General features: G+C 66.7%; 2 protein-coding genes across 4 annotated transcripts; both read right to left on the bottom strand.

The window, feature by feature from the left end:
- Positions 1-265: 265 nt before the first annotated feature.
- Positions 266-4,838, bottom strand: PDXP (pyridoxal phosphatase). Its single transcript, XM_017340535.4, has 2 exons — positions 4,185-4,838; positions 266-1,584 (listed from the first exon to the last, which is right to left on the bottom strand). Exons 1-2 carry the CDS (start codon positions 4,768-4,770, stop codon positions 1,268-1,270), a joined length of 903 nt encoding a protein of 300 aa, XP_017196024.1. The 5' UTR covers positions 4,771-4,838; the 3' UTR covers positions 266-1,267.
- Positions 4,839-7,547: 2,709 nt separating this feature from the next.
- SH3BP1 (SH3 domain binding protein 1) lies at positions 7,548-17,741 on the bottom strand. Of its 3 annotated transcripts, none has more exons than XM_051841137.3 (18): positions 17,455-17,741; positions 16,384-16,426; positions 15,998-16,102; positions 15,215-15,291; positions 14,902-15,013; positions 14,749-14,825; positions 14,287-14,431; positions 13,420-13,488; positions 13,200-13,290; positions 12,803-12,948; positions 12,242-12,353; positions 11,964-12,045; positions 11,798-11,878; positions 11,444-11,560; positions 10,404-10,501; positions 9,995-10,160; positions 8,960-9,057; positions 7,548-8,200 (listed from the first exon to the last, which is right to left on the bottom strand). In XM_051841137.3, the coding sequence occupies exons 1-18, from the start codon at positions 17,511-17,513 to the stop codon at positions 7,794-7,796; spliced, it is 2,085 nt and encodes a 694-aa protein (XP_051697097.1). In that variant the 5' UTR covers positions 17,514-17,741; the 3' UTR covers positions 7,548-7,793. The 3 variants fall into 3 exon arrangements, with proteins under 3 accessions (XP_051697097.1, XP_051697098.1, XP_089163739.1); XM_051841138.3 differs by having other exon boundaries at positions 8,960-9,054; positions 17,455-17,648; XM_089307613.1 differs by lacking the exons at positions 13,420-13,488; positions 14,287-14,431; positions 14,749-14,825; ... (3 more) ...; positions 16,384-16,426; positions 17,455-17,741 and having other exon boundaries at positions 12,803-12,911.
- Positions 17,742-20,611: the final 2,870 nt, after the last annotated feature.

Below are 20,611 nucleotides of genomic sequence, written 5' to 3'. Positions count from 1 at the left end.
GCTCCCTGCTCACACACCTGGAAGGCAGCGGAGGATGGCCCACGTGCCGTCCATGTGGGAGACCCGGAAGCAGCTCCAGGATTCGGATTTCAGCCTGCCGAGCCCTGGCTGTGACGGATTTCTCCCTCTCTGATACTCTGCCTTCCAAATAACTAATTTTAAAATCAATAAAGCACTACCGAGCCAAGGCGTGACTCGACCTGGGATGCGTCCCCTCCTGAGGGGCGGACGGGCCCCTGCCCGGGCATAGACTCAACTGCACACGGACACGCCCACTCGCACTTTATTAAGTACGGAGGACCGGCTACAGCTGAGGCGGGGCGGCGGACACGGCCCATCCCCACCCCCACCGTCACGGGCACACAAGAATAAATAAATAGCTGGGCGTGGGCACAGGGGAGAGGTGGCACAGCCAACACTGACCACGTCGGGGACACACAATGGCCCCCTTCGGAGCTGCGGCCACCATGAACACTGGACGGTACCGCAGCCAGGGGAGGTCGGGGCTCCCAGCCGCAGCAGCGCCACAGCGCGGGGTCACGGCCTGTGGGAGAGGCGGTCTGCCCGCCGGCCCCAGATCCGGACCCCTGGCTGGTCCAGACCTGGACTATCAAGAGGCCATGGTCTCTCGGACTTCCGGACTGTCCTATCCTGGATCTCAGGCCAGCAGTGCCTTGATAGGGGCACCCAGGGCCTAGGACATGCAAGCGTGGGTGACTGTCACCCGGCTTTCTGATTGGTTCCAGGACAGGAGAGGGTGGTGTCCCCAGGCCCCTGACTGGTCAGTTCAGGAGCCAGCATCAAGGAGTCACTTGGCCTTGGATTGGTCCACGGGCCACAGTAACGGGCTGTGGCTACCCAGATGTCTGCTCTGACGGCCGGAAGCCAGGGCCAGGGCCAGGGCCAGGGTGAGGGGCAGGCAGGACGCCCCATGTCCCAGGTGGGGTGGGGGCCAGGTGCTCAGGGTAGGGGGGCTCTTCAGCTGGCCTCAGGGCCCTGAGTTCCAGGAGGGAAGGTGCCAGGGCAGGAAATAAGGCCACCTGCCTGGACCCACCGGGGCGGGCAGCTCCTGGGAGAGCAGAGCGCCCAGCCACTGCTGGGGGGCGGGCACGAGGCCTCAGACCTCCCCCGGGGCCCAGCCCCACCAGGGTCAAAAACGGGCCAGAGAGTGGACGGCGTTCAACGCTTCACACGACTCGGGCCCCACGGCTCCGTCTAAGGACCGGGGCGGGGGAGGGGTGGGGCCGCGGCCGCGGGCGGGGCGGGCTCAGTCCTCCAACCCCTCCATCAAGTCCGCAATGCTCTCCACGTAGTAGTGGGGCACGAGGTCGTGCTGGCCGGCCGCCAGGTAGGCCTGGGCCTCCTCCAGGCGCGAGACGCCCGTGAGCGTGAGCACGGTGGTCATGCCGCAGCGGTGGCCGAAGAGGATGTCGGTCTCCAGGCGGTCGCCCACCATGAGCGTGCGGGCGGGGTCCACGCGGAAGTGCTCTGTGATGCACTCGAACATGTAGGGGCTCGGCTTGCCCACCACCACGGCCTGGCGGCCCGAGGCCGTCTCCACGGCGGCGGCCAGGCTCCCGGCACCTGCGGGGAGACAGGGACTGGGGTCAGCAGGGGCCAGCGGAGGCGCGGCACTGAGCCAGGCCTGCGCCTGCTCTCAGGGCCGTGGGCAGGAGGCGGCACCGGATGCTGGCGCTGCGGCTCGTCTGCAGGGGCCTGCGCGGGCTGCTTGGCCTCGGGCGGCTCAGCTTGCTCACCTCCCACACGGGGATCCCGACGGCGCTTGGCTCCCAAGGGTGTGCCCCTCGTAACCAGCGCTGGCTCGGTCAGTCCCGCCTGAGGGTCCCTATTCTACCTGGCGGCTGTGTGCCTTCAGGCAAGCCCCTCAACCTCTCTGTTTCCCCGGATCCAGGAAAGAGCCCCCCACCCCAAAGAGGGGCACCCCAGGAGCAAGCGCAGTCCAGGTCGTGGCTGCTGCCGTCCCGCCTCCTCTTGCTCAGAGGGCGCCTACCCGGACCTCGTGCGGCTCCGCAGGGAAAGGGTCCGGGAATTCCCACGGGAGGCGGAAGCCCCCCCCCCCCCCCCGCGTCTGTGGCTGCAGTGGCCATCGTAAGCCACACCTCGGCGGGGAGCAGTGGGGAGGGGGGCTGTTCAGGGCTGTCTCCCGGCCAGGGCACCGCGGGACCCTGCGCCATCACCGTCTGCCTTCCCAGTCCCTGAGCCAACGGGGCGGGCGGGGCACTTCTCACTCCCGGACTGTGCTGGGTGCCCGGGGGAGCCCAGGTCGCGGACGAGAACGCTGAGGCGCGGGGCCCACAGGAACTGCCAAGGCGGCACAGCTTCCCAAGGGGCAGCAGAGCCTGGGCGGGACCCGTCCCGTGCCACCACGGCTTCCGCTTTCAGAGGGCAGAGCGACGTGCGCTCGCGGGTTCCGTGCGGTGCAGGGTGAAGGCAACTACTCCTGGCCCCAGGCACAACCACGAGCTCCGTTAGGAACAGACGCCGCAGGCTTTCGGAGCCCCCCACTTGCTCGTCCAGCCAAGCGCGGTCGGTCGCAGTGCGGAGCCGGCCCTTCCCAGTTCCACGCCCAGGCACTCGAGACCTGGGCACGGGGGGGGAGGCGGGACTGGCCCCGGACAACGCCCCCACCCGGGAAGTGCACACGACGTCTGACCTGCAGCTTGCCTGCTTTTCACTGGGTTGGGAGGAAAAGCCATTCCCCCTCAGAGAATCCTCGGGCAGTGCTCACCCCGCCCCACCAGGATGGAGCCGAGCGCTCCGCTCACCCCCCAGGATCTCCCGCGGCCCAGCTCCGGACTGACCCTGGGTTCAAGTAGTAGCACGAGGAAGACCCTGAGGAAGACCCCAGCCCGGGAAGGGCGCGGGCATCCCAGCGGGGCGCTGTTGTCTTTCCGCCTGACTCCCGTCTGGCGTCCGAGGCCGGCGCAGTCCTCCCCAGAGCGGCCGTCTGTACTCAGCGGCTACTGCAGGGCAGCAGGCGGGAGCCGGGATTTCAGAGCTGCCCGCTCACCCGTGCGCAGCTAAGCCTGGGCCTCGCCCTCTAGGCCGAGCGGGCACAGCCAGGTGGGCACAGGGACCCCAGGTGCCCGGGAGGTAGGCGTGGGCAGGCCGGGCCCCCCACCATCCTTCCTGAGCCTTCCAGAGAAAAACACACCTTTCACACAGTGGCCCTGGGCAGGCGGCCGCTGAGCCGACCTGGGGTGGTCACCTAAGCGGATCTGCCTCGGTCAGGGCCAGCACAGGCCGGCAACTACAGGTTCTCTCCCTCTGTCCCCACTGGACGTCTGTCTGCTCCCCGATTATCCGCATTCCCTGCAACAGGCTTCCTCCAGGAAGCCTTCCTGGATTCCCTCACCGCGAGGCTCTCCTCTCCTTCCACGTCCACACCACACTGCCCTCCCCCACGGCTGGGGGCGCATGACCAGGGCAGTGGGCAGCAGACAGGGAGTGACAGGGGTCTGTCCTGCCCACACACTCAGCACTGGCTGCAGCCCAAGGCAGCTCCTCTACCCGGAACCCTCCGCGGAGCAGGGGCCTCCGCAGGATGCCAGCAGGGGCTGGGGGCGGATGACAGCTGAACCCCGGGGCAGCTCCCTTCCTGTCTCTTGGCCTCAGTTTCTTTATCTGAGAAACGGGACAATAATGTCCATCTTCCGGTTAATTCGGAAACCGAGCAAGAACAGACACCAAGGTGCTTCTCCCAGGCTCTCACGCGTGAGCACCTACCACGCGCCAGGCACTCAGCCGTCCACGGTCTCCCGGGCTGGAAGGGGCGGGGTGAGCGTTCCCATCTTACACCCGGGCGGACGTGCCTGCAGGTTACGTAACTCAGCGGGACTGCACGGCCTGGAGCTGGAACTGGGGCTCAGGTCAAACCCACCCCTCCAGCCTCCGCACTTTGCCACATCCTCCTCCAGGCACGGGAACAGTGTCCCAATCCTACCCCCCCTCCATTCGGTTCCCACCCTCCAACCCCACCAGGTGGTGGGCGGGGCAAAGAGCCAGGAGTCCTTGAGGCTGGGGCGGGAGCGCCGGGACCTGCATCCACCTGCTTCTCCCTGAGCCACAATGGGCCTCGGTTTCCCCACCGCGGCGATGGAAGTGGCCGTCCCGTGTCTCGCCCCTCGCGTCGCTCCTACTCCCCGCCCCCGCCGCGCGCTCACCGGGGGTCCGGCTGCCGTCGCTCAGCGGGTGCCAAGGGTCGCGATCCGTGGCCACGAGCAGGCAGTCGGGGTCGCGCAGGTGCGCGCACGCCTGGCTCAGCTTGGCGAAGGAAAAGTGCTCGTCGTAGCCCACCAGCACGGCGCGCACACGCGCGGCCGCCTGGTCGCCCGCGCCCAGGTCGTCGCCAGGGTCCCCGGCCAGGCGCAGCCCCGCGGCGCGCAGCTCGGCGCGCAGCCCCTCGCCGCCCAGCACGAACACGGCGCCCGAGGCTCCCGGCGGCCCGGGCAGGCGCTGGCGCAGCAGGCGCGCGGCGCACAGCGCGGAGCTGAAGAGCTGCTCGGCCCGCAGCCCCCCGAAGCCGAGGCGCGCGAAGCGCTGGGCCAGCTCGGGCCGCGCGCGCCGGCTGTTGTTGCTCACGAACAGGGCGGCCTTGCCGGCCCGCGCCAGCCGCTCCACCAGCTCGGGGGCGCCCGGCACGGCGCACTCGCCGTTCCACAGCACCCCGTCGCAGTCGAACAGGACCCCCTGCGCCTGGCCCAGCACGTCGCGCAGGGCCGCGCCGCGCAGCCGCTCGCAGCGCGCCATGCAGCCGGCTGGCCGCTCGCACGCACGCCCGCGCCGCTCTGCCTCCGCGGGCACGGCGCGCTCGCCCCGGCCCGTCCCCTGCGGCTGCCCAATCGGCGCGCGGGAAGGGCCAGGGGGCGGGGTCACGGCCTGGCCCGTAGCCAATAGGGGCGAGCATCTCGGAGGCCGCGAACCCCCGCCGCTCAGGGCAGAGGGAAGGGAGGCGGCCAATGAAGAACCAGGTTGGCCCTTCGCCCCGCCCCCTGCCGCCACGGGGCCAGTCGCCGACGAATGTTAACTCCGGCTAACGGCGTTCGGAGGTGGGAGGCTGGGAGATGACGCTCTTCTGAACCAATAAGGAGCTAGGAATAGAAAAGGCGGAGCAAGTAAGCCCCGCGTTCCCCAGCCAATCAGAAGCTTGGGAGAGCTGGTTGCTAGGAGGAAGAGATGCTGCGGGAGATGTCTTTTGGTTAAATCTCATTGTCCTCCGAGCCGTGGCCGCTGCAGCTGCGAAGTCCTGAGAAACGCGTGCGTGCGATGCGGCGGGAGGCGCGTTCGGGCGCTGGGCCCCGCGGTCTAGGCCCCGTGGCTCTCCACGCTGGCTGGGCTCTTAGATTTTTTTTGCCGTGTGATTTCCATACGTAGGATGAGTAACGTAGATATTTTCGTACACTTAATTCCACTATTCTATTAATTTTTTATGAAGTTTTTTTTTTTTTTTATTTGAAAGGGAGCGAGAGAGATCTGGTTCACTCCCCAGTGCTGGGGCTGGGCCAGAGGGAAGCCAGGAGCCTGGGACTCCAGCAGGGTCGCCCACGTGGGTGGCAGGGGCTCAGCGCTTGGGCCACCCTCTGTGCCTTCCCAGGGTGCGTCAGCAGGAAGCAGGGGTAGAACTCAGATACGGGGTGCGGAGCTCCAAGCCGGGGCTTAGCCTGCTGCACCGCAAGGCTCGCCCTAGCATGGACCTTGGTTGTTCACTTCGGTGGCTTTTGACAAATGCTGTGCTGTGGGAGCCAGTGTTGTGGCACACTGGTTAGCCGCCGTGTGCGGTGCTGGCCTCCCATATCGGGTCCCTGTTTCAGCCCCAGGGTCTCCACTTCCAGTCCAGGTGCATTCCTGCAAATGCACCTGGGAAAGCAGCCATCGATGGCCCAAGTGCTTGGGTCACCCACATGAGAGCCCAGCCCAGCTGCTGCGCCATTTGAAGAGTGGACCAGCAGATGGAAGCTCGCGCTCTCTCTCCTCTATCGCTCTTTCAAATAACAGGAGTCAGTGCTATGGCATAGTGGGTAAAGCCACCACCTGCATTATGCGACGCAGTAGAAGATGGCCCGAGTGCTTGGGCCCCTGCACCTGCATGGGAGATCCGGAAGAGGCTTCTGGCTCCTGGCTTTGGATCCACGCAGCTCCGGCCATTGTGGCCATTTGGGGAGTGAACCGGCAGATGGAAGACCTCTGTGTGTGTGTGTGTGTGTGTGTGTGTATGTGTGTGTATGTGTGTGTCTGCCTCTACCTGTCCGTAACTCTGCCTTTCAAACAAATGAATAAATCTTTATTTAAAAACCCACACATGTGGGGAGGGCATTATATGATGCAGGGGGCTAAGCTGCCAGTTGGGACGCCCACCTGCATCCCCTGTCAGGGCGCCAGTTCAAGTGCCAGCTGCTCCACTTCCCACCCAACTCCCTGCTAATTTACCTGGGGTCAGTCGATAACAGCAAGGCCTTGGGGCTCAGCCATGCACATGGAGTTCCTGGCCCCTGGCTTCAGCCTGACCCAGGCCGCCTGGGGAGCGACCCAGCAGGTGCAAGATGTGCGTGGCTCTGCTTCTCAAGTTGGTGAAAATTAACAAGCATGAAAATGCACCCTGATGTGTGGCAGGAGCCCAGAGCTTCTGATGTAATTGTTTAGAGTGGGCCCTGGGGGTCATTGGGTTGGTTTGTCTGGTTGTTAATTACAGGGAATCCACTATGAGGTCAGGGTGGACAAGAACCGGGCTCGCCAGCCAATGGCCCAGGGCTGGTGTGGCGGCCCAGCCGCCCGGGGCCTGGCTGTGGGAATGGAGGCTACTGACATGGAGGAAACCGTTTCGCACGGAGCTGGATCAGGAGTGGAGCAGCCGGGTTTTGAACCAGCGTTCCAGGGTGGGATGCCGGCGTCGCAGGCACGAGGGCCCCCACCCTGGCCGTTACCTACGTGGTCTCCTCGGCCTGGAATGTCCCTGCTTTCCAACTTTGTCACTCGGAGGCTGGCACCCCCCTCTGCATCAGTCTGAGAGAGGTGGCCCACCCCTAACTGGGACCCCAGTGCCATGACAGGTCGGGTCTCTGGTCTATTTCCAGAAGCTCCTCGGGTGTCCAGGCGAGTCCGGGAGCTGGCCCAGGGCCTCAGGGGAGCTGTGGACACAGCAGCCCTGCTCCTTGGGGGGCCCTCCCTGCCTTCTCCCGGGTTGTGGGGGGACAGCAGCGGCCAGTGCGTGTTCAGAGGTGGTACTCGGTGTTTAGAGGAGCGTCTCGTCCGACCCTCGGAGCTGCGCCTCTGCAGGCCCAGCTCACAGATGCCAGGCTGCCCGGCCTCAGCAGACCTGGGTTCCAATCCCAGGCCCGTGCCTTGCCCGCTACGACCCTGGCACCTTGGCAAGCCACGCCGTTCTGGGCGAGACGGGCAGGGGCGCCGCCTCCCTGGGAGGAGACGGGACGGCGCTGCGTGCGGCACTGGGATAGGAGGCCGCGTCCCTCCCACTGTAGGCACGTGGCTTCGGAAGTGCAAAGAAAGTGGAACGACCCCTTGGCAGCTGCTCCAGTTTGGTCCAAAATAATTTATTGCTCAGCCTTACAAAAAATATGTCAGCAAGAGAAAAATAAAAATCCCCCGGGAGCAGGCAAGCCTTCCTTCCTTCCTTCCTGCCCGTGGCTCCCCTGGGCCCCTGCCAGAGGGGGAGTCGGCGGGGGGTCCCCCAGCCCTCTCCCGCCCCGGGGGCCGACCCAGCGGGCACCGAGGCACTTGTGGGCAAAGGCTGCAGGTGGCGAGGAGGGAACGGCCCCTCAGTCGGTCTCTGAAGCAAGGCTCCGGGGCCGGGGCTGAGGCGGCACAGCCGGGGCGGGGGGGGTCCCAGCGACAGCCTCCGGGGCCCCTCCCTCCTCTCCAGTTCCCTCCTCTCCGCTGAGAGAGACGGGGCTGTGCGGGCTGTGCACGGCTGGCCCCGGGGAGCCGGGGCTGGGGGAGGCCGGGGAACGCCGGCTGTGACGCCGGGCGGGCAGGGGGGGCACGGGGGGCAGCGGGGGTGGCACCGTGGGGGCCCGGAGGTTGCTGCCAACCAGGCGGCGGGGCAGAGCTCGGGGGGTCCCGGGGCTGCCGGAGCCAGGGGGCAGGGGTGGAGCTGGAGGGGAAGAGCGGGCGCTGGCAACCTGGGGGGGCGGCATGGTGGGCCGGGCGGGCGCGGGGCGCTTGGCTGTGGCAAGGAATGGGAGGGAGGTTACGTGTCTGTGTTGTGCAAGCTCCACCCACATGCTCATCCCACCGCTGGTCTCCCTTTACACCTGTCCCCTGGAAGGCCCCAAGACCACCCTAGAAGAGCACCCTCCCTATGGCCAGCCTCTGCTGACCCATCCTCCAGTTTTACTCTCTTCACGTGGCTTTCTGTGCTCGGAACGGACCTTGTCGGTTTCTATCTTCCCGTTCACCGCCCACCTCCCTCACCAGCACAGACACCGAGGGGGTGTCGGCCGCCACTGCACCGGGCAGGGAGTGGGTGTCTGCCCACACGGTGTCCCTGCTGACACCTGGGTCTGTTCTCCTCTGAGAAGCCCACCAGGACTGCCCCCACCCAGCTCTCCAAGGTCCCACTGCACAGTTTCAATGTCACGAGGCAGCCAACAGCGCCCTGGGAGGCTCCAGGTCTCCCCATCCTGACCACCTGGCCCCCTCCCTAGCCCACCGAAGATCCTCGCCCTTAGACCTCGGGCCGCTGTCGCCCAGGCTCCAGCTGCTGGCGCTCCGTGTGGGCCACAGCCAGGTGCGCACAGCCATCGTGTGTCCCCTCCGGCAGCTAAGACAGGGACGCCACGGGCCCAGGTCCCGGCAGAGAACATGAACCAGGCAGCACCTGGGCTTCGTCCCCCTGGTTCCTGGCCTCCCTGGCTGGCTGAACACTCTGCGGGGCCGGGGTACCATCCCCCACCGGCCCACCCCACGCTCCTCCCCAACTCACTCCTCCGAGCCGTATCCTCTGCCGGGACAGCCGTCTCTGGGGGGCTTCTGCTGACCTTGGGGGAGGCTGGTCTGGGGGGCGCGTCCAGGTCTGTCCTGCTGCAGGGAGGGGAGGCGGGAGGCAGGCAAGGTCACCTCCCCGGAAGCTGCCTGCGATCTTGGGGAGCTCCCGGCTGCCAGGTGGAGTCTGAGCTGTCCCATAGCTTGCTCCCCGCCACCTGTGGCTCCGTCTGGGATCTGCCTCTGGCCAGGCCCCCCAGAGAAGACGCTTCCAGCACTGGCCAGGTTTGCATACTGCGCCGCAGCATGGTCCCCATGGGGCTGGGAGGCCACCCCCACTGCCTACAGTGGCCCCCTGTAAGCTCACTGACGGGATGAAGCAGTGAGCAGGTGAGCCTCGCTTCCCAGGGGGTCTGTACTCAGCTCCCTTCCCGCACGGCCCGCTTCTACCCTGCAGCGCGAGCTCTGTGTGTCTGAGATTCACGGCTCTGGCCAGGGCAGCCTGCAGGACACTGGACAACACCTGCTCGGTTCGGAGGCCACAGGACCCCCAGAAGTCCTTCCGGGTTCAAAGGCTGGAAGGTTTTTACAAATTCCACAATGGCCGCCTCTCTGGTTCCCTAAGTTCCCAGGGCCTGCAAAAGTGCCTGGCGAGTAGCAAGTACTCAACAAACAGGCAAACTGCGCGGAGTCCGCAACCTGCCCACTCCTGACGGGCAGGCCTGGTGCTCGGATAAACGGAACGGCACAGCCTGCCCTCGGTACCCACTGAGGACTGCGCTCCGTGCGGACGCCGAAATCCGCCACAGTGCAGTCACTTCTCCATTACTTAGGACACCTGTCACCAGGCAAAGGCTACCTACACGGTAGTTACGCTCCATTGTTCAGGGAATAAGTAGGAAGGAAAAAAATGCGTGGTCGACCACAGGACCAACCGTAATTACATCCCCCAATCCGCTGCTCCAAGCTGAGACTTGGGGCCTGGGGCCGGACACCGGCGGGGCCAGCAGAGGGGCGAGTCCCGCCCGGTCCTCACCTTTCTCTGGAGGTCACTGCGGCCGGGGCTGGAGCGGGAGCTGGAGCCGGGGTGGCGGCTGGGACGGGCCCGGCGGTGGGTGGCAGCTCCCCCGAGGCCGGCCTGGCCCCGACCTCGTCCGGCGGGGCGAGGGCCGAGAAGAGGCCCGACACGTTGAAGTTGACGTCTGTGGGTGGAGGAGCAAGTCTTCCACTCAGGTCTGCCAGCCCCCGGCCGAAGCCCCTGTGCCCGCCAGGGCCCCCTCCCCACTCCCCTGCAGTCGGCTGGGCTGCGCTTTGAAACCGGGGCTCAGAGTGGAGACGCAGCTCCGTCCAGGCGTCACTGCGTGTCCACGGGGCTGCCGGGCCGGGGGCTGGGCGCGGGGGGCACGGAGGTGGGCAGGGGCTGGGCACGCGGGCAGGAGCCTCACCTCCAGGGAACAGAGTGTCCGCGCTCTGGATCAGAGCCTCGACCACACCCACCACCTGGATGGAAGACACCGAAGCCGCGTCCAGCTGGGCCTGGTCCCTGGCACAAGGGAGACAAAGTCACCTGCCTGGCCGAGTCGAGTGACCCCAGCTCTGTCTCGCCTGGCGCTGGGCACTGGGGGCCTGGGGACCAATCACACGGAGTACCAGGCTCTAAAAGGCTCACAGATCACAGGTCAGAGGCACGTGCGTGGCTCACGCGGCCCATGCTCCCCTTCCTCCATCCACGACAGACATCACTAGTTAATCGCCGACCCTTTTCCAAGGTGTACTTGGATCTACACAGCCTCCCAGGGCAACCACACTGAGCAGTAGACGGAATCTTTGTGCCGTCTGTGGCCCGGTGAGTGCTAACAACCTCCACGCATCACAGCGCTTTCTGGTCTCAAAGCACTTCCCGGGGAGGTACCACTGGGCATGGCCACAGCCCGCATAGAGCGCTGGGTTCCAGTCCTGACTCATGCGCACCCTGGGAGGCAGTGGGTGTTGGCTCCGGTGGCTGGGAGCCACCCACCTGGGAGACCCGCTTGGAGCTCCTGGCTCCCAGCTTCGGCCTGGCCCAGTCCTGGCTGTCGCAGGCATTTGGGGAGTGAACCAGCAGACGGGAGTTCTCCCTCTCTTCCTCTCTGCCTTCCAAATTACTTCGGCAATAAACACGCAAGCAGATGTCCTCACGCACTGTCTCCTGGTTCCCTCTCATTCCCAGCCCCTCAAAGCATGTGTAAATCCCCCCAAGTTACAGACGAGCAAGTGGAGGTTTGGGGAGTGCCTTCCCCGGGCCCAGCTCTGGGAGGAGGCGGGTGGGGGCCAGAACCAGTTACCCAGAATGCCCAAGGCCTGAGCCCTGGGGGTGCCGACCGCATGTTCCCGACGGCAGTTCTGGCAACAGCAGCGGCTCGACCCAGGCCCCCGCCCCCGCCGTGGGGAAGCCGCGAGTGGGGGCTCCCTCCGCTGCCGCCCCGCCCCGCCCCGCGGCCCTCACCCTTCCTTCTCGGGCGGCCACAGCAGGTTGGGCCCCAGCACGATGGCGATGTTGCTGGGCGTCATCTTGTTCACCTCCTGCTCCTCGGCCAGCCGCGCCAGGAACTTCATCAGGTACCTGGCGGCGGGAGGGGGGCTGAAGCCAGGGGGAGGGCACCCCTGGGGTCCGGGCATTTCCCAGGAGGGGAAGAGCTGCCAACAAGGGGGGGGCGGAGCCACTTGGCGGGCTGGGCTGGGCTGGGCGCCCTCCGGCCTCCCAGGCCGAGGTGGCAGGTGGCTCCAAGGGTCCCAGGGGCTGCTTGTCCCCGCGTCAGCACGGCACAAGACACGGCTCAGGCCGCAGCGGCAGGCTCACCTGAGGTTGTTTCGGTTGTCACGGGGCAGGCGGCCGCACACCTCCTGCAGGGCCTCCAGCCGCGCGCCCGGCTCCTTCAGGCTGAGGGGCAGAGAGAGCAGGTGAGCCAGCCCCGGCCAGGCCCCGGCATCACCTGCTTCCCGCTGCCCCTTCCCCGCGGCCTCACCTCGCTGCCCTCATCCAATCGTCATAGAGGTCAAAGGTCATCAGGGGCTCTGGCAGCTCCCGCAGGTAGGACTTGAGGGCACCTGCCGTGGGGACGGGGGCGGGTCAGTGCCCAGCCTGACTCCGGCCCTGGCTTGCATGGAGCCAGGTCTGAGTTTCTTTGGGTCACGGGTGCTTTTGGGAAAGTGAGGGTTTTATCCCGGCCCGGGGAGCAGGGAGTTCACGGGGATCCTTTCAGGCAGCTGTGCCCCGCCCCCCACACCCCCCAGCATCGGGCACCTGCCACGGCGTGGGGGTCGGAACAGAACTCCTCCAGGCTGCCCGGGTCTGAAGCCATGGTCTGCTTGAGCCGCTTTAGCACGGAGGCCCCGGCGGCCAGCCGGAAGAGGCCCTGAGTGCGAGAGGACAAGAGGGGGTCATGGGGGGCGCGAGGCAGGCTCAGCGGCGCCCCCAATCTGTGGGCGCCCTCAACTCCCAAGGTCCAGCAGAACTTGGGGCAAAGGGTGGGGGCTGGGGAGGATGGCGGGACACGGCGGGGAGGAAGGGGCCTGGGCTCTGTCCTGGCCTCAGGAGGTGAGCCAGGGGACAGGCAGGGGCCAGCGCGCAGCAGCCATGGCTCAGGGTTCTCACGAGCCACTTGGGCCGATTTCCCTCTGCCTCCGTCCTTCCTTATAAAACAGAGCCCTGAGGTCAGTGGGGTCACTAAGGGGAGCCAGGAATGCAAAGGGCCCACAGCGTGGTGCCTGGCCCAGCCGGGCACGGGGACAGGGTCGGCTCAGCGCCAGGAGGCCATGCCTTCTGCTGGGACAGGGGACGGCACGAGGGCCCCAGGGGCCCCACCTCCTCCTTCATGCCCTCCGAGAGCAGCATCAGGACGCAGGCCTCGATGGGCAGGGCGATGGCGCGGCCCAGCTCCTGCAGGTGCGTCCCCAGCGACACCCCATACACCCTGGAGAAGGGGGCGGCCGTCATCGAGGGGGAGGGGTCTGCAGGGACGAGACAGATCAGAGGCCCGGGGCCGCCCACCCCAGACACACACTCTCCCCACACCCGACCCCCGTGTCTGCCCTAGGCCTGGCCGCCACCTCCCCGCTCCACCTCCCAGCTCTGGCTCTGGTCCTGCTCCCTTGCTCCCCTCACCCCCACAGCAGCAGAAGCGACCTCGCCATCAAAGTCACGCCCAGGCCTCCCCCACTCCCAGCTCCTCCGTGGCTCCCCGGGGCGGGGCCACCCCCACCTGCTTGGCTGTGGTTCTCCCTCAGCTCAGACAGGGCTGTGTCCAGGGAGCTCAGCGACCTGCGGTGGTAATCAGCTTGAATCTCCAGGAGCTGTGGGGACAAAGGGCCACCCCCAGGGGCAGTGAGGACAGCTGCGGCCCCGTTCTCCCTGCCGCCGCCCCAGGGCTCGGGCACCCGGCCCCTCAGCTGCGCGCGGCCACGGCGCGGTCCTGGGGTCACCTGAATGAAGTAGTTGGCGTAGGAGTCCTCCTTGGTGGCAAAGTGGTACAGGTCGGCCAGGTACTCGTCCTTGGGGACAGAGCAGGGGGAAGCCCACCCAGTGAGTGGGGGGCCGGCAGGGGTCCGTGACCCACCCCAGGCCACACAGCTGCACTTGCGGTCCCAGCCAGCTGGCCGCCCTCAGCGGAGGTTTGTGCTTGGGACCGGCTCAAGAAACCCCTGCAGCTCCTGGGGGCTTCAGCCTCTCAGCCCCATCTCTGTGTCTCCACCTCCTTAGCACAGCGCCCCATCCTCACTCTTTGCTCACTCACGCACTCATCAAATGCACCCGCCTCCCGGGGGGCATGGCCGCGGTGTAGACAGAGGCGGCTATGCAAGGGGTGTAGACAGAGATTGTGCATGTGGTATAGACAGAGACAGCTGTGCCCGCGGTATAGACAGAGGCAGTTCCAAGGTCAGGGCCAAGAATGCAGACCCTGGAGCCTGGCTGCCAGGGTTCAAACCCCAGCTCTGCTGCCCCCCCAGCTCAGTAGCCTTGAGCAAGTCACGTCACCTCTCTGAGCCCATTTCTGCCCCCCTGAGTCAGGGACAGAACCCACCCCCGCACCCTCACCCCCCAGGGAGCCCCTGCACCCTCACCCCCAGGGAACCCCCTGCACCCTCACCATCCTGGGAGCCCCCGCACCCTCACCCCCAGGGAACCCCACCGCACCCTCACCCCCCAGGGAACCCCCCCGCACTCTCACCCCCAGGGAACCCCCCGCACCCTCACCCCCCAGAGAATCCCCCCGCACCCTCACCCCCCAGAGAATCCCCCCGCACCCTCCCCCCCCCCCGGGAGGCCCCTGTGCCACACCCCGCACCCACCTTGCATTGCTGCACCCTCCTCTTCAGCTCCTCCTCCTCCTCCTTCAGTGTCTCCACCTTGTTGGCTGCCGTGGTGTGGCTGTGGCTGCTCGGGCCGCCGCCCAGCCCTTGACTGCTACCTGAGTTCTTGGCTGCCTGGCTGAGCCTGGGGAAGACCCCGAGGTGGGGCGGTCACTGGCTTGTCCAGCGGGGCTGCAGACCTCAGAGCTCCCTGGCCACGGGGGCGCGGGGGCGCTCCCTGGTGGCGCCTTTGGTAACTACAGCCATCCAGGGATCTGGTGGGGACTGTTTACAGCTCCCCTAAGCTTCGGGGTCACCACAGCTGTCACGTGCATGTACCGCATCACACGTGCGGGCCCTGCAGCATCCTCCCCCTGTGGCAAGGGCCTCCAGCTCCGTGGCCAGCCCTGTGGCGTGACCTGGTGCGGCCCCTCCCCCCGCCCCGGCGGCGGAGGCGCGCACCTGCTCTTGAGGGCGTTCCAGTCCGACACGAGCTTCTGCAGGCTCTTCTTGTGCTTGAGGATGGCCGGCAGCTCCTCCTGGGGCGGATGTGGGGAGGGCTCAGTGGGCAGGAGGAGGGGGCGCGAGGGGCCGCGGGCGCGGGGGCTCAGTCACCTCACTCAGCCTGCTGAGTGGCTGCAGGACATCCCTCTCCAGCGTCATCTCGAACTCAGCCAGGATGCGGGCCAGCTGGTTCTGGATGGCACAGCTCATCTCCAAGGCTTTCCTGGGGACGGAGCGCCCAGTGGGCCCAGGCTCGCCGGGCCCCGCGTCCATCTGCAAATGCTCAGGGGGCACCCCTCCCAGCTCTCCGCCAATCCCACCAGGCCCAACGCCCTCCCAGGCCTGGCCACCCTCCCTGACCCCCACACTGTCACTGTCCCCACCAGAGGGGCCCCCTCCCAGCCCGACTGCGTCGTGAGCTCACCCCATGCTGGAGTCAGGGTCCAGCTCCTTGAAGCTCTCGGCCATCGTGGTGGACAAAGCCATGAGAGGAAGCTTCTTCTGCAGGGGGCGGGGCAGACGGCCGTGAGCCTGACAGCTGGACTCCCACCCCCCTGTCCGAGCCATTGGGTCAGCCCCGGGACAGGGGACGAGGGAGCCCAGGAGGGCCACAGCCACAGATGAGTCCCTGGGTGACCCCAGACACGGTGGCAAGGGGAGGGCCCTGGACAAGAAGGAGGGGCCGAGCTCTCCCAGGCTGGCAGAGGGCACGAAGCCTGCTCAGGTCACAGGGTTGGAGGAGCCTGGCTCACACCCTCCAAGGCCGCCTGCCCACGGTGTCCTGGCCACACGGAGTCCCACACATGCGCTCCCCCGACCCCCCTGAAGGCATGGGAGCCCCAGCTTTGGGGTCCGGGCAAGCAACTCGCCGTGAGCCCCCACTTCCTCCTCTAGGGCCTTGCCAGCGCTCAGCGCGGCCAGGCATGCATGCGTCTTAGCGACGGCCTAGCAGGAATCAGCGAGCATCCCTCAAGATCCAGCCCCAATGCCACTTCCTCCAGGAAGCCCTCGCGGGCTGCCCCACGGAGCACAGGCAGACTGCAGAGGGTGGGGAGCCATGCAGAAGGAGGCAGCGTCAGGAAAGGCACGGGGAAGACACAGGGCCTCGGGACAGGGCAGTCGCCAGGCCCTCGGTGCCAGCGGCTCCCACTGGCAGGGAAGCCCGGGGCCCCCTCGGAGCTCAGCCCCTGCCCGCTGGGACCCTCACCACTCTCTTGTCCATGTCCGCCCCACTCTGGCCTTGCAAACACGCCTGCAGCCGTTTGTGCACATTGTGGGCAGCACGCTTGGCGGGCTCCAGCCGCTGCTCCACCTGGGGGGGTGTGGGGAGGCAGGGGTGTGTGTGGGGAGGCAGGGGTGTGTGTGGGGAGGCAGGGGTGGAGGATTATGGGAGGCTGTTATGCCACGACATCCCCACCCCCAGCCGCAACCAGGAGCTGGAGCCACCTTCAGTTCCCTCCTCCTGGGGATCTGGTGGCCAGCAGAGTTGGGGAATGACTCAACCTGGGTCCCCAGCTGGTGTCCCCGCCCTGCCCTGGCTCTGACAGCCTGCGTGGGCTTGTCTTCCCACCCGCTGCCGGCCCAGGCACGTACCTGCAGCAGGTCCTCGCCCAGGAACTCGGCTGTCTCCGGCGTGCTGCGGGACAGCTTTAGCTCAGCACCCCCCCCAGTTTTGGAAGCCCCCTGCCTCCCCCTGCCCCCCAGCTGCGTGCAGGGCCTCTCCCAGGTGGGCCCACCCTGGGTGGCCCGGCAGCCTCATCCCAGTCGGAGCACATTCCAGGGGCAGCACATTCCACAGGGCGGCACGGGCCTTCCTCCACCCAGGGCCGTGTCCTCGCCGGCTGGGCAGGGGGCGGCTCTCCTCTGCCCACCCCTCACATCATCAGCCCCCCAAGAAGAAGTGCCGGAGCTGCTGCCTGGGCTGTCACTCACAGGGACTCTGCACTGTAGCTGCAGGCAGGGCTGCCCAGGGCGGGCCCTGGGCCCCTGCTGTGTCCCCAGCAGGCACTGGGGTCTGTGCTGGCGGGAGGCCACAGCAGGTCCGGGGACACCCAGCCCCTGCCCTGGCCCACAGAATGGGGAACTCTGGAGGCTGGGGGAAGAGGAGCGGCGGCGACAGGCCCTCAGCGCCTCCCCGGACTTCCGGCCTCCCCTCCACCAGCTCCGGGCTGAGGTGAGAACCCGGGGACCTGAGTGTGTTTTCCACCTGAGCCTGGAAAAGCAGAAGCAGCTGGGGCGGGGGAGGGGGCACTGCAAGGAGGCCCCTCCTCCCGCCAGGCCAGGCCCCTGCCTCCTCCCCTCCCCCAAGGGCTGGGGCCCCCGCGTCCACCCCTCCCCTTCCTCCAGCCGGCAGAGGGGCTTCGCTGTGGCCACTGTCCTAGCCGACCTGGGAGGCCGGGGAGGCTCATGGAGGCAGAGCGGTCCCAGCGCCCTGGGCCGGCCTCTTCTGCCCAGGGAGCCCCTCCAGTCAGGCGCGGGGGCGCCCCTTCCCGCAAAGGCCAGTCCGCTCCTCCTGGGAAGTGGGGTGGCTCCGGGGAGAGAGAAAAAGAGCAGGACTCAGGCCGGCCACAGCGCTGCCCAGCCGCCTCCCCCGCCACACGCGCCCCTCGACGCCCCTTCGGGTCCCGCGGCGGGGAGTGGGCGCCGCCGGGGGCTGGCACTCACCGTCCCAAGCTGCCCGTCTGGGCCAGCTGCCGCATGCGGTGCAGCTGCCGCTTCATCATCTTGGGGGCGGCGGCGGGTTGTGGGTCGCGCTCGGGGGGTCGAGGGCCCGGGCAGCCCCCAGCCCAGCCTGCCTGGCCGCCGCGGCGCTCGCTTCCTGGGCCACGGGCTCGCTCGCCGCCGCTGCCGCCGCCGCCGCCGCCGCCGCCGCCGGCTGCCTCCTCCCCCACTCGCGGCTCCGCCCCGGCCCCCAGGTCACTCCTCTCTCCGAGTTCGCCTCCTCGCTCTCCCCAGGCTTCCGGGCCCCCCGCCCGCCCGCCCGGCCGTCCACAGGTGGTGCTGGCGCGCGCGCCCGGCGGGCGGCGGGGAGCAGGTGAGCCGGCTCCGGCCGCCGCCTGCCGCCCGCGGGCCCCCGGGCAGAAGGGACCTTTGCCCCTGTCTTAAAGGGTAAAGAGGGCCTCGTGCTTAGGAGAGACAGGTCTTTGGGACCAGCGCTGGCCTGTCTGGGAGCTTGGGCACCCGGGGGATCCTGGGCCGGCTGCCTCCAACTACTGTCCTGGCCCAGCCGACCCTCAGCAGGGACCAGAGAGCCCACCCACTCCTCCAGCCTCCCAGCTCCAGGCTTCTGCTCCCCGGCCTCCTTTCGGGCGGGAGCCTGCACAGACCCCGCCCCTGCAGCCCCCACACCTATGGGCCCAGCCTGGACAGTCTCCTCCCCTTGCAGAGCCCTGCCTCTCTCCGCCCCGGGGAGGTGGGGGGGCTCAGCTCCATCTTTCCTCTCTGAAAGGCAACCAAGTGGGTGCTGCTGCCCACAGGGAGCAGGGGCTGACGGGCCCTCCCCCCAAAACAGAGCTGGGCATGCAGTAGGCGCTGCATAACTGCCTGTTAGTACAAGAGCCCCAGGTGCCCCCCGGGGGGGGGAACCACTGGAGCACCTACTGTGTGCTGATTCCCCCAATGGGCCCTTCGGACCCCTCTGTATTCCCAGTGCCCCCCCATCCCTGAGGGGAGACTTGAGCGGGCTCCCCCCCCCCCCACCGTGAGAGCCTCTGATTGGGGAACCAGAAGCTAAAGCCCACCTGGTGGAAGTGGGAGGGGCCAAGGAAGGGCCCTCTCCCACCTCCCCTTTCCCGCAAGGAGACGGGGGTAGGGGGGTGGGGGGGTGTTCCAGAAAGAAGGCAGGGCTTGGGGAATGAGAGAAACGCCAGCGCCCTGGGGTCCTCCTTGTTTGTTAAGATTTATTTACTTGAACATTGGAGTTACAGAGAGAGAGGGAGAGAGATTTTTCCATCCACTGGTTCACTCCCTGAATGGTCAAGACCAAGCCAAGCCAAAGCCAGGAGCCAGGAGCTTCATCTGGGTCTCCCGCGTAGCTGGCGGGGGGGCCCAAGCACCTGAGCCATCCTCCACTGGTTTTCTTTCTTTTTCTTTTCTTTTTTTTTTTAATTAAAGATGTATTTATTATTTGAAAGTCAGAGTTACACACAGAGAGAAGGAGAGGCAGAGAGAGAGAATCTTCCATCTGCTGGTTCACTCCCCAACTGGCCACAATAGCTGGAGCTGCGCTGATCCGAAGCCAGGAACCAGGAGCTTCTTCCGGGTCTCCCATGCAGGTGCAGGGGCCCAAGGACTTGGGCCATCTTCTACTGCTTTCCCAGGCCATAGCAGAGCGCTGGATCTAAAGTGGAGCAGCCAGGACTTGAACCGGTGCCTATATGGGATGCTGCCACTGCAGGCGGAGGCTTTACCTGCTATGTCACAGCACCAGCCCCTTCTCCACTGCTTTTCCCAGGCGCATTAGCAGGGAGCTGGATCGGAAGTGGAGCAGCCACTAGACCTGGCTCCTTGAAGTGGTGAGCTGGAGTTTGGAACGTGTGGGTTCCAGTCCTCTCCTCTCCACCTTCCCCACTGGTCAATCCCCAGACTTCCAGGTGGCCCCGTTTCCCTGGCCCTGCCATGGGCACAACCTACCGAGTGCAGCGTGAGGGCACTGGAGACGCCAGGCGCCGCCCCCCCCCTCCCTGCGCCTCCAAGTCTGTGGACTTCACTGTGCCCTCCCCTTCTGGCCCACACTGGGCCCGGGCCCTGCAGTTCCCCAGCTGCTCTGAAGGTCCCCGGAGGCCAGACTTGGACCCGTGTCCCCCCCCCCCCCCCCCAGCTTGTCTAGGCTGAATTCTGGAGCTCTGGTCCGGCATGGGATCCATCCTCTGGGGCTGTCGCAGCAGCTGCCATGGAAGGGCTGGAGCCTCATGACCAGGTCCCCCTGCTCCGAGGTCCCCCCAGCCAGACCCAGGAGTCCTGGGCAGGAGACACGCCCAGCTCTGCTGGGCGTGACCTGGGTGGGGCTGCTGCGTGACTTGGCTGGGGACTGGGGACAAGTCAGGGCCTTTCCTGCTCAGACAGGGAGGTTGGATCCCAGCTATAATGCGAATCTTGAGGACTCAGAAGCTGCAGGCAACTGGTGCTGGGATCCTGGCGTTTTAGAACTGTGCGTGCAGACGGGGGACGTGAGCGGTCACCTGCCGAGCCTCCCGGGGCCCTTCCTCCAGGGCCTCCTGCCTGGGGCTCAGCTGGCTCTCGGTGAATCCCCTGGGCCCCTGCACTGGGCCGTGGTCTGGGGAGCGGACAGTCACGGCAGGTGACGGCACCGTCAATGGACGCTCAACTGTACCCTGCAGGCCGCTAGGACAGGGCCGACAGGTGCGGATGGACACAGCCGCAGGGTCAGCCTCTCGTGAGCTGGGTGGCCTGGGATGGTCCAGCTCATCTCTCGGAGGCCCAGTGTCTCCTGTGTGAAATGGAAACACAGCAGTAACTAGCTCAGTCCTCGGAAACATGCTGGCAGGGCCGGCGCTGTGGCATAATGGATAAAGCCGCTGCTTGCAGCGCCGGCATCCCATATGGGCACCAGTTCAAGTCCCGGCTGCTCCACTTCTGGTCCAGCTCCCTGCTAATGCACCTGGGAAAGCAGCAGGTGGCAGCCCAAGTGCTTGGGCCCCTGCATCCACGTGGGAGACCAGCATGGAGTTCCTGGCCTCTGGCTTCAGCCTGGGTTGTCCCTGGCCACGTGGGCATTTGAGGAATGAACCAGCAGATGAAAGCTCACAGTCTCTCACTCTGTAATTCTGCCTTTCAAATAAATATTTTTTAAAAAAGAAGA

This window comes from Oryctolagus cuniculus, chromosome 11 (genome assembly GCF_051225735.1).
Source record: "Oryctolagus cuniculus isolate XC-2025 breed Fujian yellow rabbit chromosome 11, ASM5122573v1, whole genome shotgun sequence".
Lineage (NCBI taxonomy): Eukaryota > Metazoa > Chordata > Mammalia > Lagomorpha > Leporidae > Oryctolagus > Oryctolagus cuniculus.
The sequence above is the reverse complement of the archived record's forward strand: the minus strand, read 5'-3'. Positions and strand labels throughout refer to the sequence as shown.

What these genes read in the sequence shown, in the direction of transcription:
- PDXP (XM_017340535.4), bottom strand. Translation starts at nt 4,770, where the DNA reads ATGGCGCGCTGCGAGCGGCTGCGCGGCGCGGCCCTGCGCGACGTGCTG. An exon ending in CGACGGCAGCCGGACCCCCG is followed by an intron (nt 1,585 to 4,184) that starts GTGAGCGCGCGG and finishes GTCTCCCCGCAG; the next exon opens with GTGCCGGGAGCCTGGCCGCC.
- SH3BP1 (XM_051841137.3), bottom strand. Translation starts at nt 17,513, where the DNA reads ATGATGAAGCGGCAGCTGCACCGCATGCGGCAGCTGGCCCAGACGGGC. An exon ending in TGGGCGAGGACCTGCTGCAG is followed by an intron (nt 16,103 to 16,383) that starts GTACGTGCCTGG and finishes ACACCCCCCCAG; the next exon opens with GTGGAGCAGCGGCTGGAGCC. An exon ending in CGGAGGGCATGAAGGAGGAG is followed by an intron (nt 12,354 to 12,802) that starts GTGGGGCCCCTG and finishes TCTCGCACTCAG; the next exon opens with GGCCTCTTCCGGCTGGCCGC.